Source organism: Alosa alosa, chromosome 10 (genome assembly GCF_017589495.1).
Source record: "Alosa alosa isolate M-15738 ecotype Scorff River chromosome 10, AALO_Geno_1.1, whole genome shotgun sequence".
Lineage (NCBI taxonomy): Eukaryota > Metazoa > Chordata > Actinopteri > Clupeiformes > Clupeidae > Alosa > Alosa alosa.
The window spans coordinates 34,510,682-34,526,488 of record NC_063198.1 but is presented as its reverse complement, the minus strand read 5'-3'; the positions used below and the strand labels follow the sequence as shown (position 1 = coordinate 34,526,488).

Below are 15,807 nucleotides of genomic sequence, written 5' to 3'. Positions count from 1 at the left end.
GTAGAGGTAGTGAATAACTGAATAACTGTAACATTTGCTGTAGTACACGCTGCAGAAAGGAAATAGTCAGATTACTCTTTGTTTATCAATGTTAACACTAGAGGAGCTATTACACCTGCTGACCACTAGAGGCGCTATTACACCTGCTGACCCAAACTTGCGCTCACCTGAGGCTCTGCGCTCACCTGTGTGAACGTCACAGTCGATAAGCTAAACCTGTCTGAACCCGTCACCTTCAGAACCTCCAGCCAGGCTCAGTTAGATCTGCTTTAGCTTGCACACTCTCCTGCACAATCTCACGTAGTCATGACAACCTGTAACAATAACTATCAAATCACAATCAATGCTTTGGTCGGCAGACTCAGAAACTTGAGAAATCTGCTCCCTGTTTTTTTCTTTCTTTCATTTTCCACAAAACTGTGAAGAAATGACTGAAATGCCTGCTGCCTGTTTTTCCTCTGTGATGGACATCAGCCGTGTCCCAGCTGTGGTCAAGGACAATTCCAGGAGTCGAGTCTTTGGCAGCGAGTTTGGCAGCGATGTCTCCTATTCGGGCTCTCGGGCGATCCCGGGTTCGGGAAAAGCTATGTCAAAGCAGGGACTCTGAAATGTGAATTTGAATATACCAATCTCATGCAACAGCATTAAATTATGATCTGGGCTCTATCGGCAAATAAATCAACATCAATAAGACAATCAACAAGAATGGGGCGTCCTATGTGAACTCATTAGCAGGGCAGTAGGAGTAGACTAGGAGGATATTACCAAAATACCTACGCGGCTACGCCATAGGCCTACTGGCTGCAAATAGCCTCATCAATAACACCGCATGGTCAGGGTGGTAGGTAGCCTACATAGGCTACGTCATGGTCAGGGTGGTACAGTAGGTAGCCTACATAGGCTACGTCATGGTCAGGGTGGTACAGTAGGTAGCCTACATAGGCTACGTCATGGTCAGGGTGGTAGGTAGCCTACATAGGCTACGTCATGGTCAGGGTGGTAGGTAGCCTACATAGGCTACGTCATGGTTAGGGTGGTACAGTAGGTAGCCTACATACTGTAGGCTACGTCATGGTCAGGGTGGTAGGTAGCCTACATAGGCTACGTCACTATCATATTGTAACGTAGGCCTATTGTATCACATATGTCAAAGCAATTTGCTGAATTGATATTTAGAGTTCAGAGAGGGTTCACTTCATTATTTAAACCATGCTATCTCAATGTGATGATTGGTAGTTAAATAGGCAACAGTTCAAGTTCATGAGAAGGAAACCTAGACCGATTTTATAATTGTAGGCTGCTTGCTGCTATTAGAAGCCGATATTTCCACACTGTTTCCAAGATAAGATAGCTATACCATTTTGCTATACGATTTGTCTTTGATGTCTGACGCATTCCATTTAAAGGTATTGCTCAACACTGCTATTGATCGGCCATGATCAGCGTTACCAAACCTTCCATTAATTGGGTCCAGCTGGGCTCAACCCATGTGTTTGATCACACCTTCCTGCTGGCAGTTCTCTCGTGCAATACTGCCCGTGCTCTACTGTGCTCTTCGCCCGTGACACATGGCTGCCAAACTCGGGGCCTTGGTGTTGGCGACTGTTACCTGGGGGGTATTCCAAGTGGTTTAGTGACAAACCTGGGTAAGTGGTAAACCTCCTAATAGAAGAGCTGTATGGCTTCATTCTCCTAACAGAACAATGCCATAGGGCTCTTGTTGTAGGAGGTTTACAACTTACTCTGAGTTCACTTACCCAGGTTTATCACTAAACCACGTACTTGGAATACCTCCCTGCAGGCCTAACCTCGGCTGGAAACAGATTTTGTATATGAAGCTGTTGTGCATTCACTGCTATGCATTTTCCCCTTGAGAGAAAGTGTACTTCATGATGGAAATTTTATCAAGTTTATGCATGCAATAAATGTTTGAATACAAACCTTCCACCTTCGAGTTTATTTTGCAGGCTACTTGTATCAACACGTTGGAACTGTCTCTTCCACACCTGCAGATGTCAGTGTTCAAACCAGTAGCCTACTAATGCAGTATGACATTAGATTAAAACATAGAAGAAGAAGTAACCGGAAGTGAGGTTAACTGTCGTAAGTGGTTTGTTGATGTTTGTGTCAAACTCTCGGACATTCTGTTGGAGAAGATCCGCGGATATTCGAGGGATATTCATCAGACGATACTCTACAACGATAGTGACAGGCTCTTTAACGAGTGAGTTGTAGAGCGCATGTCTCTACCTCGCTTGGCAATACATTTTCAAGAGCTGTTAGCCGTTAATTATTGTTCCGTATGAACTAGCTCCATAGCTAACGTTAGCTAACCACAGGTAGCTATGACTATTCTTCCAAAGAAGAAGCCTTCTTCGACCGTCGGAGTGACCGACCACTCCGATGACCCCGACAGGCGCAGCACCACCGATCCGCACCCCCACACGCACCAGCACGCCAACCGGACGGGGTCGAGACCCCGCGCTTCTCCACCACCGTGGCCGTACCAGGCCGCGCCTCACACGTCAAGAGACGACAGGCGGATCGAGGCGACCTCGCGGCCCCAACAGGCCTCCCCGCAGCCGGTGGTGGCTGGCTCCTCGGTCGGTCCATGTGAAAGCAGCACCGCCGCGGCAGTGACGTGCGTGGTGGGGACCCGCGGAGAGCTCGCTTGCGCCAATACCGCCGGTAGCTGCTGCTCAGGACCCGGGCTGAGCAAGAGGCGAAGGCAAACTGCATGCTCCAGCAGTTTACCGGGAGGCGGTGGTGGGGGTCCCGGTACCGAGAGCGAGGAGGGAGCCGGTGGAAACAACAGTGAAGACGAGTACGAGAGCGCCGCATCTCAGCAGGGCGCGGACCCAGCGACCGCCGAGCAGGTGAAGTGTGCTACGCAAACTGATCTTAAATAACCTGTGTTAATTAGATAGAGGAGCGCGTTAACCGAGATGATTCCACAGTCACCGGGCCATTTGGAGCGCGGCTTGTTTACCTAACCGGCTGTTCCGTCTCCATGTTCAGCGCAGGCTCAAAGCGCAGCTTGAAAATGCATGCGGGGTCTGCCGGTGCAGTGGTCAGGCTCGAGGGGACTCGAGACAAGTATAGCTGTTCAGAATCCTCAGAGAGATTCCGAGCCAGACGATGACTATGGTCACTCCAGACAGATGCACACATCAACACAATACTGGACATAGTAGGGTCCTTGCTTGTGAGGGTCATTGTGGTTGTGAGTGAGATTGGGTTGTTTTGGTGTGGATTTAAATGAGGTTGCCAGATTTTATGAGATTGCCAGTGTTGATGTTGTTTCAGTTGAGGTTGCCAGGTTTGATGTGGATTACTTAAGGTTGTGTTAGTTGAGGTTACCAGTGTTGATGTGTAAATCAAGGTTGCCAGTGTTTTGTATTAGTCAGGTATATAAGAATTTATACTCTTTTGATCCTGTGAGAGAAATTTGGTATCTGCATTTAACCCAATCCGTGAAATTAGTGAAACACACACAGCACACAGTGAACACACAGTGAGGTGAAGCACACACTAACCCGGAGCAGTGAGCTGCCTGCTACAGGATCAGCTGTGGATGTGGGCGTGAGCAGTGCTCAACCACTTTCCTCGGCCACATTTTTCCTACTGGTCAGGGATCGAACCGGCAACCCTTCGGTTACAAGCTCGAAGCCCTAACCAGTAGGCCACGGCTGCCCCATCAATGTGTGTAGTGTAGTATCTTTATTTGATGTAGTTTCTTCATTTTTAAGTATATATTATTTTGGGCTTTTTATGCCTTTAAAGACAGGACAGTGAAGAATGACAGGAAGTGAGTGGGAGAGAGAGTCGGGGTGGGATCCGGAAAGGACCACGGGGCGGGAATCGAACCACGGGTCGCCGGCGTACGGTGCAGGTGCCCTAGCCAGGTTGCGCCACAGCTGGGGCCATAGTTTCTTCATTTTAAGAAAACTGAAATATGTAGCATCTTACTTTTGTGAAACTGAAGACTGACTTAAGTGAAAACGGCAGAACTAGGAGTAGCCCCATGAATAGAGGTCAGGAAATGTAAGTAAACCGTAAGATCAGAATTCTGCAGTCACATAGCCACATAAGGGCCTGGATGGGCCAGTGCCGCCCAGGTTGACAGCTGGCCCAGCCGGTCAGAAGTGCAAAACCTTAACTTGAAATTGAAGAAACGAAAATTTGCTGCTAAAATTGACAAATCCAACTCTGATGAAAAGCCAAATGCAACAGTGATGAGCACAGACACCCAAAACGTCATGTGGAGGCTGCTGCTGTTGCGTAAAATAAAAAGTGAGTTAAATGAAGCTAACAGAACATAGAGCCCAGTGGTCTGTGTTCAATTTCAAGAAATGGACCTTTGGAAGAACAGAAAAATGGATTAAAAAAAAATTAACTAGCAACTAACATTGCTAGTCCGTGGAGCAACAAAGTTACAGGCTATGCCCGTGCGTCTGTCACCCGTCGGATAATTTGTGGCACAATTGAATGGTATTATGGAATCACTGGCCGAAAGAAAAAGAAACTAATTGTTTACAGATTAGGAAAGATTTCTTAATTAAGTGTGATCAAATAAAGAGGCATAGCCTACAATTGGGGGGTAGTGATGTGAGCGCTCATTCAATGTGTGCGCATCTGCGCAAGTGAAACTGAACCACTGAAGATAACACTGGAACTCACTGGAGATAACACTGGAACTCACTGGAGATAACACTGGAACTCACTGGAGATAACACTGGAACTCACTGGAGCTTTTTTAAGTTTTTGTTTTTATTCTTCTATGTGAAGTGAGTGCTGTGCTTTGAGAGCAAAGACCGGAGTCAAATTCCTTGTTTGTTTACGCAAACCTGGCCAATAAAGCTGATTCTGAAAATGCGGGTAGAAGCAACAAACAATGTTATTGTAAGGTACACTATACAGGTTTAGATATTTTTGGCAACTATAGAGCTCCCTGTAGGGTCGCGATGTATATTTTACTCTGCTGTTGTAAATAGCAAACTTCTCGTGACTTGTCCCCCCTGTACACAATGAAAATGCTTTTGTTGTGGAGGTGAAGGATTAATATCTACTGACAAGGTAGGCTGATGTTTCACGATTACTGCGAGATTTGTCGGGCCACCTTTCTTGAAGTTGCAAGGCTGGTTTTCTTGGTAGCGACTCACTACGTCTATGCTGTATAGCTATGCTAGGTGAACGATTCACCAGTATCACACGTTCGTTTACCATCAAATTGGCTTCGTAAGGGTGAAAATCTTGCATAGTGTACCTTTAAAACAACGAATGAAGCGGACTCTTGCTGTCAATGAAAACAGCATAGAGACTGGCTAGTCTAATAAAAACAAAATGGAAATAACAGGTCTTTGAATTGACACTAGTTAAAGCTGCAGTTGGCAAGATTTTTTTGATCATATTCACTGAAACAGACACTATGCTTTGACAGAACAAGATAAATTATCCAGTTTTAGAAAAACAAAACACACTTCTACCTCCACTTAGAGCCTATTATTTGTTTTGCAAAAATCCACAGCTCCCGGTTCTTCTGGTCCAATCAGAGCAGGGCTGTGTGAGATCTGACTGTCAATCACAGTCTGGTGCAGTCTGGTGCGCACTGACGAGCACAAACTCGATGAGGGGGTGCTCGGTGGTAGTAGGGGAGGGGCATGAGAGTTGGCTAAGTCCCCTCAATCTGTCAGACTTGCCAACTGCAGCTTTAACGCCTGCTAGAGTTGAGTGTAGGTTGAAATGCAATCGGTTGCCATATAGGCTATCCTAAAATCCAGCGATAAAACACAGCATGAAGTCCTTGAGCGTCTGTACTAGCAAGCTTTTACATTATCACATTATAACTACTGTTAGCTACATAACATCTAAGCGAACATAGCTTAATGTCACTGTTTAACAAACAAACTAGCATGCTATGCAGCCCAACAAGCAAGCACAGCTAACTAGCATGCTATGCAGCCAAACAAGCACACACAGCTAAATGTGAGGACTATGAACTCTTACCTTTATGGTCTACAAGTTATCCAGTTATCCATAGTTAGTCCATCATTCTTTCCGTCATGCATTCTTCTCGATATGAGCAAGCTTAAAGCATGCAAAGATAACCCAGCCTACTCAACAGTTTTTCAGCCACAGCAACTGCCGTTGTATGAAGCTAGACCAAAGTATATCAGTCCTTTTGGAATCTGAATAAGACCTTGAGGATCTGAACATCAACTTGGACAGTGCAACACAGACTCACTTTTGCTCTATTCCCCCGTGGAATTTGAGACAAACTGAAATTGTTAAGGATTTAAGTCACAGGAAGAAATCAAGAACCAGCAGCAGTATATGGACGTGCGATGTCGCTTCCCCTCCCACATTCCCATCTATACTGATGGTTCCAGAGTGGATAACTGTGTGTCTTCAGCAATGGTAGTTGGACAGAATCAGTGTGGACTACGAATACCAGGAATATGTTCTATTTTTACGGCTGAGGCTCGTGCCTTATATTTGGCACTTGAATATATAGATCAGACTAAACAACAAAAGTCTTTCATTTTTACAGACTCTAGATCATGTCTCCAGGCATTGGAATCCTTAAAAACTGACCATCCTATTATTGTCAACATCCTTGATAAACTAGAAAGACTAAAGGGCCAGAACTTGAATGTAGTTTTTTGCTGGGTCCCAGGCCATGTTGGTCTGAGAGGAAATGAGAAAGCGGACAGTGCTGCTAAGCAAGCCCTTAACGAAGAACTCACAGAATGTCAAATCCCTGCCTCAGACCTTAAACCTATATTGAACTCTTACATCACAGATAAGTGGCAATCTGAATGGGACCAATGCACCAACAATAAGCTATATGAAATCCATCCTACTGTAAGGAAGAGACTATTTTTTTCTTTTCAATCCAGACACGATCAATAGTCTATACCAGATGTCGTATAGGACATTCAAGACTCACTCATAGCTTTCTATTGAGTGGTGAAGACTCTCCATTATGCCAATTTTGCAAAATGCCTCTGTCAGTGAGACATATTTTGATCTGCCCTGCCTTGAGAACCAAAAGACAACAATTTTATCATCAAAATTCTATAGCTGATGTTTTTAGTAAGGTCCCACCTTTGAAGGTTTTAGAATATCTTATTAGCATAGATTTAAAAAAACATATTTAAATTTCTGTAACACACAGTGCTCTGGCCATTAAATAGCCTTAGTTGCGGAAATGGCCTTAAATTAAACAAACAAACAAACTTCTCGATATGAGCTAGTTAGAGATGGAGATAGCCTTGCCCTATTCTATTATCACACAGGTCTGACTAAATCAACACTCCCTCCAGAAACACTTTGTTGTGGCCTATGGACCTGGCCCAAAACATGCGACCTTACAAACTGTCAGTATAATACGCGGTTTCTGGCATCCATGAGCAAAGCATTTGTAGATGAATGGCCAACATAACTGTAGCTACATCTGAATCATCTTCAGGTTATAGCAACGTTACAAGCACTAAGTGATACACAACTTTATTTTCCTACATTAATTTGATTAACAGGCTAGCCTACATGGCAATTAAGCACATTGATTAACAGGCTAGCCTACATGGCGATTAAGCACATTGAAGAGGCTTTCTGTTCATTGTATCACATTTTATTTTCAGTTGTCAAAAGTTCATTCCCATGTAGGGCTGTCACTTTTGTGAAAAAATCCTGTTCGATTTTTGAGACATAAGTGTTCATTGAATCGATTGTAAAATCGATGTTTCATGTCTAAAGACGTTTCCATTTTCAACGGCAAATATAGGCCAATTCACAAACAACTAACAGGCATTAGGACGAACGTAAAGAGGGCGCTTGTAGACGCAAGCCAGCAATATTTCTGATGATTTATTGGCGTGAAGTTTCGTGCCTGCAGTACTGCTGCAGGCTTCAACGTAGCTGTGTCTGTGTTTACGATTAGAAATGTCAAACAAATTTAGCCTACGTAGAACTCGATTGCACAGTTTGCATAGCCTACCACTTTGTTCTTCTCCATAGTTTGATATACCAAAAATCCGAAGTAGGCCTACTTCCACATGGAACTCCTCATGTTATTAGGGCCTATCACTCGTCTCTCTCATGTCGTACAGGTTGATTTTTTGGCAAAACACGAGCAGCACAGTAGCTGATTGAAACAGCCGTTTCCGGTGCGTAAAATTGGTGGGATTTCGCAATGCTTACTGCACTTCAGAATTCTTTTATATTCTTATATTCTTGTTTGTGAATTTTGTTACATCTATCCTTTTTATTTGTTTAATTTGTTTAAAATGAATAGTGTACATATCTGGTTAAAATCGATTCCCTATTTTAGTTTTCGAAACTTGTGTTGTTTGGTCCAATCGATTGTGCAATCGATTTTCGAACGTAAAGTGACACAGGGTTCCCGCGGGTCCTTAAAAAGTCTTAAATACAACTTTCGGTTTTTAAGGCCTAAACAAGTCTTAAATTGTCTGGAATGTCTTGAATTTTCGAAAAGGAGGTATTAAATTTGTGTATGGGACCGCCGGCGAGTGTGAGAGAGCGAGTGAAATGTCTCCATCTGGTTTCGTGTATTTTGAAAACGGAATTGTATAAGTGACTATAAGGCTACTGAAGGAAGTGTAGTGGTTGCAGAGTGAAGATGTTTTCACGGGTGTCGTTAAAGGTGTGAAAATGGTAAGAATATGTAAAAATATGCCTTACGTTTTCGTGGTATATAGCCGAGGCCTGAGAGATATGTAGGCCTAGGTAGCCTACGCGAGCGGTAAAGTGAGCGGGAGAAAGAGCTGGGTAAGCCAGTTAGCGATAGGGTGGCATACATTCGGATTTAGGCCGGACAGTTTAAAAGTCCTGTCCAGCGCAGCCTCAAGCCGGACGCTCATTTGTCCTCCTTTTTGGAGTTGCGCTGGGCTTCTAGAATCTTTGCTCGGACGCAGCATCGTTTCACAAACTATGGACGTGAAGACTGCTGGTTAAATTATGCATGGTGCTTCTGTCACTCATCTGATAATTTGCTGCGCAATTTATGAAGGAACCACGGACCGACAGAAAAAGAAAACAAACGTTTTCTCAATCAGGAGGAAAATGCACATTAAGTTGATCTGTTTGCATCTCTCCAGCGTGTTTTGCTGGCCTAGCCTAAGTAAATATCTGTGTAAGTTAGCTGCAGCTTGCTTGCCAGCCTTTCCCAGTACTTCACAAAAGTTGTGAAATATAACCGCATATTTTATTTTGAATGTCGGCGACTGGCTACATAAAAAAATGTGCGTGCTTGAGATGAAACCAGCAGTTTTTCAGCAGGAATATGCGAGGAGGGGGTTTAACTTTTCCCATACATTTTTTAAAAACAAGTCAATGGTTTACAATGTTTCAGTCAATCTTTGGTTGGTTTAAATACAACTGGTGTGCAAAATGTAAATTAGTGGATTGCCTTTGATTTGCTGTGCTATGGGACTATAGATGCCTAAGTTAATAGGCCTATTACAATATTTAAATAGCTTAGTCTACCTTTGAAAAACCTATTGAAGGGAATCCAGTCCAGTAAACATGTATTTGGCAAGTAGCCTAGGCTACTACAGACACAGGTGAAGAACAGTCAGCCTCAGCCAGTAGCACAACCAAATATGTACAGCCAGCTTCAAAAGAAGCAGCCCAGACCCTAAAATTGGGCATTCATAGCTGTGAAGGTAATTCACACACAATTATTTTCTTTCACCAAAATATATTTGGTAACTTCTGTAGACATCCCAAATTAAGCAGGAAGTTAAAATTAGTAGGAAAAAAACTATTGCATAGAACAGTTTTAAGTTGTATCTTTTTTGCCATGGTATAGTCTTAATTTTTCCATTTAGATGTCTTGAAAAGGTCTTAAAAGTCTTTAAATTTGCACTTGGAAAATGTGCAGATACCCTGGACAGCCCTATTCCCATGTGATACTCCTCATGCCCAATAATACAGTCATGCTTCATGTTGCTATTTGGTTCCGCCTCCTGGCTCTTCAATATAATAATAATAATAATACATTTTATTTGTTACATAGCGCCTTTCAAAGCACCCAAGGTCACTTTACACACTAGACATTTACACGTAAGACAAAAGATGCCTGATGGAGCGGCGTAGTCGCCAGCGTACCCGAGACACCTAACGGTAGACACACAAGACAAAAGATGCCTGATGGAGCGGCGTAGTCGCCAGCGTACCCGAGACACCTAACGGTAGACACACAAGACAAAAGATGCCTGATGGAGCGGCGTGAGTCGCCATGCATACGGTGACACCTAACGGTAGACACACAAGACAAAAGATGCCTGATGGAGCGGCGTAGTCGCCAGCGTACCCGAGACACCTAACGGTAGAGTAATATAATAATAATAATAAAAGTCCATGTTAGCTTAGTCCAACTCAGTCCAATACGCCGGCTTGTGTTAAGCTGGCGGCACAAAGTACCAGGCTGGCAATGCTGCTGTTTAGACCAGACGACTTCTCAGATCTCAATTGATAACAGGTCAGTCTGGGTTCTCCCAAGGATACAAGGACACAAGGAGGTTTATTTGTCACATACATATTTCGATTGTTGTTCAGCTTTTTCTGTGCAAACTTGTGAAGAAAGAAAGATCAAGAAATATTTTAATGAATAGCAAGAGAGAATACAAAGTGCAGTGTGTGTACAGTCCATGTGCAAGTGTGTAATAAAACAAATCAAATAGGCTACATGGAGGATGTTCTGATGAGTCTGCTGTCATCACCATCATTACCCCAAGCCAAGTTCAAATCAAACTATTGAAAACATTTACTTCAAGATGATCTATCGCATTGCATTTAAAGAATCACATCAAATGTGGTTAAAAGTAACCAATCCTTCATGCTCATACACTGCTCACAAAAAGTCAGGGATATTCGGCTTTCGGGTGAAATTTCAGGATGAACCTAAAATTCACTATAACCTTTACAGGTGAACTTAATGTGACCTTCTCTAAACCTTTGAATGTGCGTGTCCAACAGTTCAATCTTTCAGTACTTTCTGTACTGAAACATTACATTTCACCCGAAAGCCAGATATCCCTAACTTTTTGTGAGTAGTGTATTTCAAATGTAGTGGAGTCAAAGGTACAGTATTTGACTTTCAATTGTAGTGGAGTAAAAGTCACAAGTTTCCAAATATATTAGCCGAATACTCACGTAAAGTACAGCCCACCCCTGCGACTAGGCTGTGTGTGTGTGTGTGTGGCTATGGCTATGGCTATGTTTTTGTTTTATCAAGTGGCTAGATGTCACGGTCGGCTGCTAAAGAAGCTTTAAAAGGATGTTTACGGATGTTTGGCAGAAATTTGAAAGTGAAAAATAGTGGCCCACCCTTCTTCCCAAAAGTCCACCCTGTTGAACAATTCTGGCTGCCACTGGTTGAGGAGCCAGTGGTTTGTATTAGTTGAGGTTGCCTGTGTTGATGGTGTGTGTGTGTGTTGGTGTGTGTGTGTGTGTGTGCTGATGGGTGTGTCTGACTCGTGTGTTGTGTGTGTGTGTTGTTGAAGCAGGAGCAGTGGTTTGAAAAGGCTCTGAAGAAGAAAGGCTTTGTCATCAAGAAGATGAAGGAAGATGGAGCCTGTCTCTTCAGAGCAGTGGGTAAGCCATAACACACACACACACCACACACACACCACACACACACACCACACACACACCACACACACACCACACAGACACACACCACACAGACACACACCACACAGACACACACACACACACACACACACCTTCTTGGGGCCTGAGGCATATTGCATCTACATCGCTACATCATTTTGGTTTACTCTTGAGAAATGTGCAGTATGATCAATATGAGGCATGATCAATATGAAGTGTGATGAGGCTTGATCAATATGAGGCATGATCAATATGAGGCATGATCAATATGAGGCGTGATGAGGCTTGATCAATATGAGGCATGATCCATATGAGGCATGATCCATATTAGGCGTGATCAATATTAGGCATGATCAATATGAGGCATGATCAATATTAGGCGTGATCAATATGAAGTGTGATTAATATGAAGTAGGATCAATATGAGGCATGATCAATATTAGGCATGATCAATACTAGGCTCGGGTATGGAATATCGAGTATTGGTTGGAACCGGGACTATCTTTGCGATTTTCCCGGAATCGTTCAAAAGTTTAAATTTCGATTCCTAGTTTCCATTCCCAGTCCGCCGACCGGAAGGAGAAACGGCTGAACACCAACGAAGAAGCGCATAGTTCATAGAATTACAATTCATGTTGAAGGTCAGACTATTTCATTCAGAAAGCAGGGTTCCCGCGGATCCTTAAAAAGTCTTAAATACACCTGAATTTTTGAAAGAGAGGTATTAAATGTGCGTATGGGACCGCCAGCGAGTGCAAGAGAGCGAGTGATGTCTCAATCCAGTTTCGTGTATTTAAAACGCAATTGTATAAGTGACTAGGCTATATTAGGCTACGGGAGGAAGTGTAGTGGTTGCAGAGTGAAGATGTTTTTCACGGGTTTGGTTAAAGGTGTGAAAACGGTAATAATACAGTAGGCCTATGTACAAAATAATATGCCTGACGTTTTAGCGGGTGTAGCTGAGGCCTGAGAGATATACAGGTAGCCTTAATGGAATGAGGGAGCCTATGGTAGAATAAAGGGAGAAAGAGTTGGTAAGCCAGTTAGCGATAGGTTGGCCATATGTTCAATTTAGGCGGACATATGGATTTTAAAAGCCCTGTCCGCGCGAGCCTGAAGCCAGACGCTCATTTGTTCTCCTTTTTGGAGTTGCGCTTGGCATCTGTAATCAATATGAAGTGTGATTAATATGAAGTGTGATTGATATGAAGTATGATCAATATGAGGCATGATCAGATCAATATGAAGTGTGATTGATATGAAGTGTGATTGATATGAAGTGTGATCGATATGAGGCATGATCAATATGAAGTGTGATTGATATGAAGTGTGATCAATATGAGGCATGATCAATATGAGGCGTGATTGATATGAGGCATGATCAATATGAAGTGTGATTGATGTGAAGTGTGATTGATATGAGGCATGATCAATATGAAGTGTGATTGAGATGAAGTGTGTGATCAATATGAGGCATGATCAATATGAGGCGTGATTGATATGAGGCATGATCAATATGAAGTGTGATTGATTTGAAGTGTGATCAATATGAGGCATGATCAATATGAAGTGTGATTAATATGAAGTGTGATTGATATGAAGTGTGATTGATATAAAGTGTGATTGATATGATTGATATGATATTGATATGATTGATATAAAGTGTGATTGATATGATTGATATGAAGTGTGATTGATATGATTATTCTATTTCATTCACAAAGATTGATATAAAGTGTGATTGATATGATCTATTTCATTCAGAAAGATTGATATGATTATTCTATTTCATTCACAAAGATTGATATAAAGTGTGATTGATATGATTGATATGAAGTGTGATTGATATGATTAATATGAGGTATAATTAATTTGATGCAATATGAGGTGTGATGTAATATGAGGTCTAATGTAATATGAGGTGTGATGCAATATGAGGTGTGATGTAATATGAGGTGTCTCTGGTTCATTGGTTGTCTTGTGTCCATCCATCTCGTAGCTGACCAGGTGTACGGGGACCAGGATATGCACGATGTGGTGCGGAAACACTGTATGGACTACCTGGTACGCTATCAGCAGGAACATACACACACACACACACACACACACACACACACACACACACACACACACACATACTGTACACACGCACACACACACAGGTGTGTGCAGGTGAAAAATGTGGACTACCTCCAGCAATGTCACCCGTGTGTGTGTGCGTGTGTGTCTGTCTGTGTGTGTGTGTGTCTGTGTGTCTGTGTGTCTGTCTGTGTCTGTGTGTGTGTGTGTGTCTGTCTGTCTGTGTGTCTGTCTGTGTGTGTGTGTGTGTGTGTGTGTGTGTGTGTGTGTGTGTCTGTGTGTGTGTGTGTGTCTGTTTGTGTGTCTGTGTGTGTGTGTGTGTGTGTGTGTGTGTGTGTGTGTGTCTGTGTCTGTGTGTGTGTGTGTGTGTGTGTGTGTGTGTGTGTGTGTGTGTGTGTTTAGGTGAAGAATGAAGAATACTTCTCCAGCTACGTCACCGAGGACTTCACCACCTACATCAACCGAAAGAGAAAGAGCAACTGCCATGGCAACCACATCGAGATGCAGGCCATGGCCGAGATGTACAACCGGCCAGTGGAGGTGTATCAGTACAGCATAGGTAACGCGCACGCACACACCTACACACGCGCACACACACACACACACACACACACGGCAGAGATGTACAACCGACCAATGGAGGTGTATCAGTATAACACACGCACACACATGCGCGCGCACACACACACACACACACAGACAAGCATACAAACACGCATACAAACACACACAAGAACTAATAGTTTGCTGTAATGGATTGTAGAGCATAAGCACAGCTGCCTTGCCTTGTAAGCCCTTTCTGGAAATAGGAGGTGATTCTGTTTTCTGCTTCCTGTTCCAGAGCCTATAAACACATTCCATGGTATCTACCAGAACAATGATGAACCAATCCGAGTCAGTTACCATGGCAACATCCACTACAACTCCGTGGTGAACCCTAACAAGGCCACCATCGGTGTGGGGTTGGGCCTCCCAGCCTTCAAACCAGGGGTAGGTGTATGTGTATGTGTGTGTGTGTGTGTGTGTGTGTGTGTGTGTGTGTGTGTCTGTATACCAGGGGTAGGTGTGTGTGTGTACGTGTGTACCAGGGGGTAGGTGTGTGTGTGTGTGTGTGTGTGTGTGTGTGTGTGTGTGTGTGTACTGGGGTAGGTGACCCTCAACACAAAGCTTTGTGCGTGTGTGTGTGTGTGCGCGCGCGCGCGGCTGTGCAGGTGTACCAGGAGTAGGTGTCCTTCAAAACACACTATAGAACATCCCAGAGAACGCAACTCTTTAGAACTTTCATGCAACCCTTCAAAACACACTATAGAACTCTCTAGCCCAGTGTTTCTTAACTGGTGGGTCGGGACCCAAAAGTGGGTCGCGGAACCGTTCAGGGTGGGTTGTGGAACCGTTCAGGGTGGGTTGCGGAGCTTGTGTGCCCCCCTGCGCATATTTCAAATGCTACCTTATCAGATCTGATATCAGACCTTTCAGATCTAATGGGTCAAAATGGGACAGAAACCCTGTGTGTGTGTGTGTGTGTATGCGTGTGTGTCGTGTATTATTGTATGTAGGCGCCGCAGGCAGGTGCACGCCCCGTGCACTGTGCGTACCATCACTCAACAACGAGAGAAAATTTACCTTGTGTGTGTGTATATATTCACACCATACAGCATTACAGCTGTTTAAAGCCAGACGTTACAGTACGCTATAACACAACTAAAGGTAGCTTTAGCCTGTATAGGGATGTATAAAGTTGCCCAAATGAATAGGTAATTGTAGACATTGTTGTTGCATTATTGCATGTGGATGTTATGCTATGTATGCACGAACCTAAAGGAAAAATACTGTCCATGCGTGAATGTTTTTTTGGGGGGGGGTGATGGGTATGCATTACCATAGCATTAATTCCTGCAGGTGCCCCTGTGTGTGTGTGTGTGTGTGTGTGCGTGTGCGTGTGTGCGTGTGCGTGCGTGCGTGCGATGCGTGCGTGCGTGCGCGATGCGTGCGTGCGTGCGTGTGGTGTGTGCGTGCGTGCGTGCGTGCGTGCGTGTGTGTGTGTCGTGATGCGTGCGTGCGTGTGTGTGTGGTGTGTGGTGTGTGTGTGTG

At 43.7% G+C, this 15,807-nt stretch overlaps 1 protein-coding gene across 4 annotated transcripts in view; it reads left to right on the top strand.

The window, feature by feature from the left end:
* The first annotated feature begins 2,082 nt into the window (after nt 1-2,082).
* LOC125302128 (OTU domain-containing protein 5-A-like) overlaps nt 2,083-15,807 on the top strand; it is a 28,231-nt gene continuing 14,506 nt past the window's right edge. For 3 of the 4 annotated variants that reach the window (XM_048255148.1, XM_048255147.1, XM_048255145.1), the window contains exons 1-5: nt 2,083-2,876; nt 11,529-11,619; nt 13,637-13,701; nt 14,119-14,275; nt 14,558-14,706. In XM_048255148.1, the coding sequence (XP_048111105.1) occupies nt 2,346-2,876; nt 11,529-11,619; nt 13,637-13,701; nt 14,119-14,275; nt 14,558-14,706 (993 nt within the window). In that variant the 5' untranslated portion in view covers nt 2,083-2,345. The remainder of the gene's footprint in view (nt 2,877-11,528; nt 11,620-13,636; nt 13,702-14,118; nt 14,276-14,557; nt 14,707-15,807) is intronic. The other variant, XM_048255146.1, reaches the window with a different exon arrangement.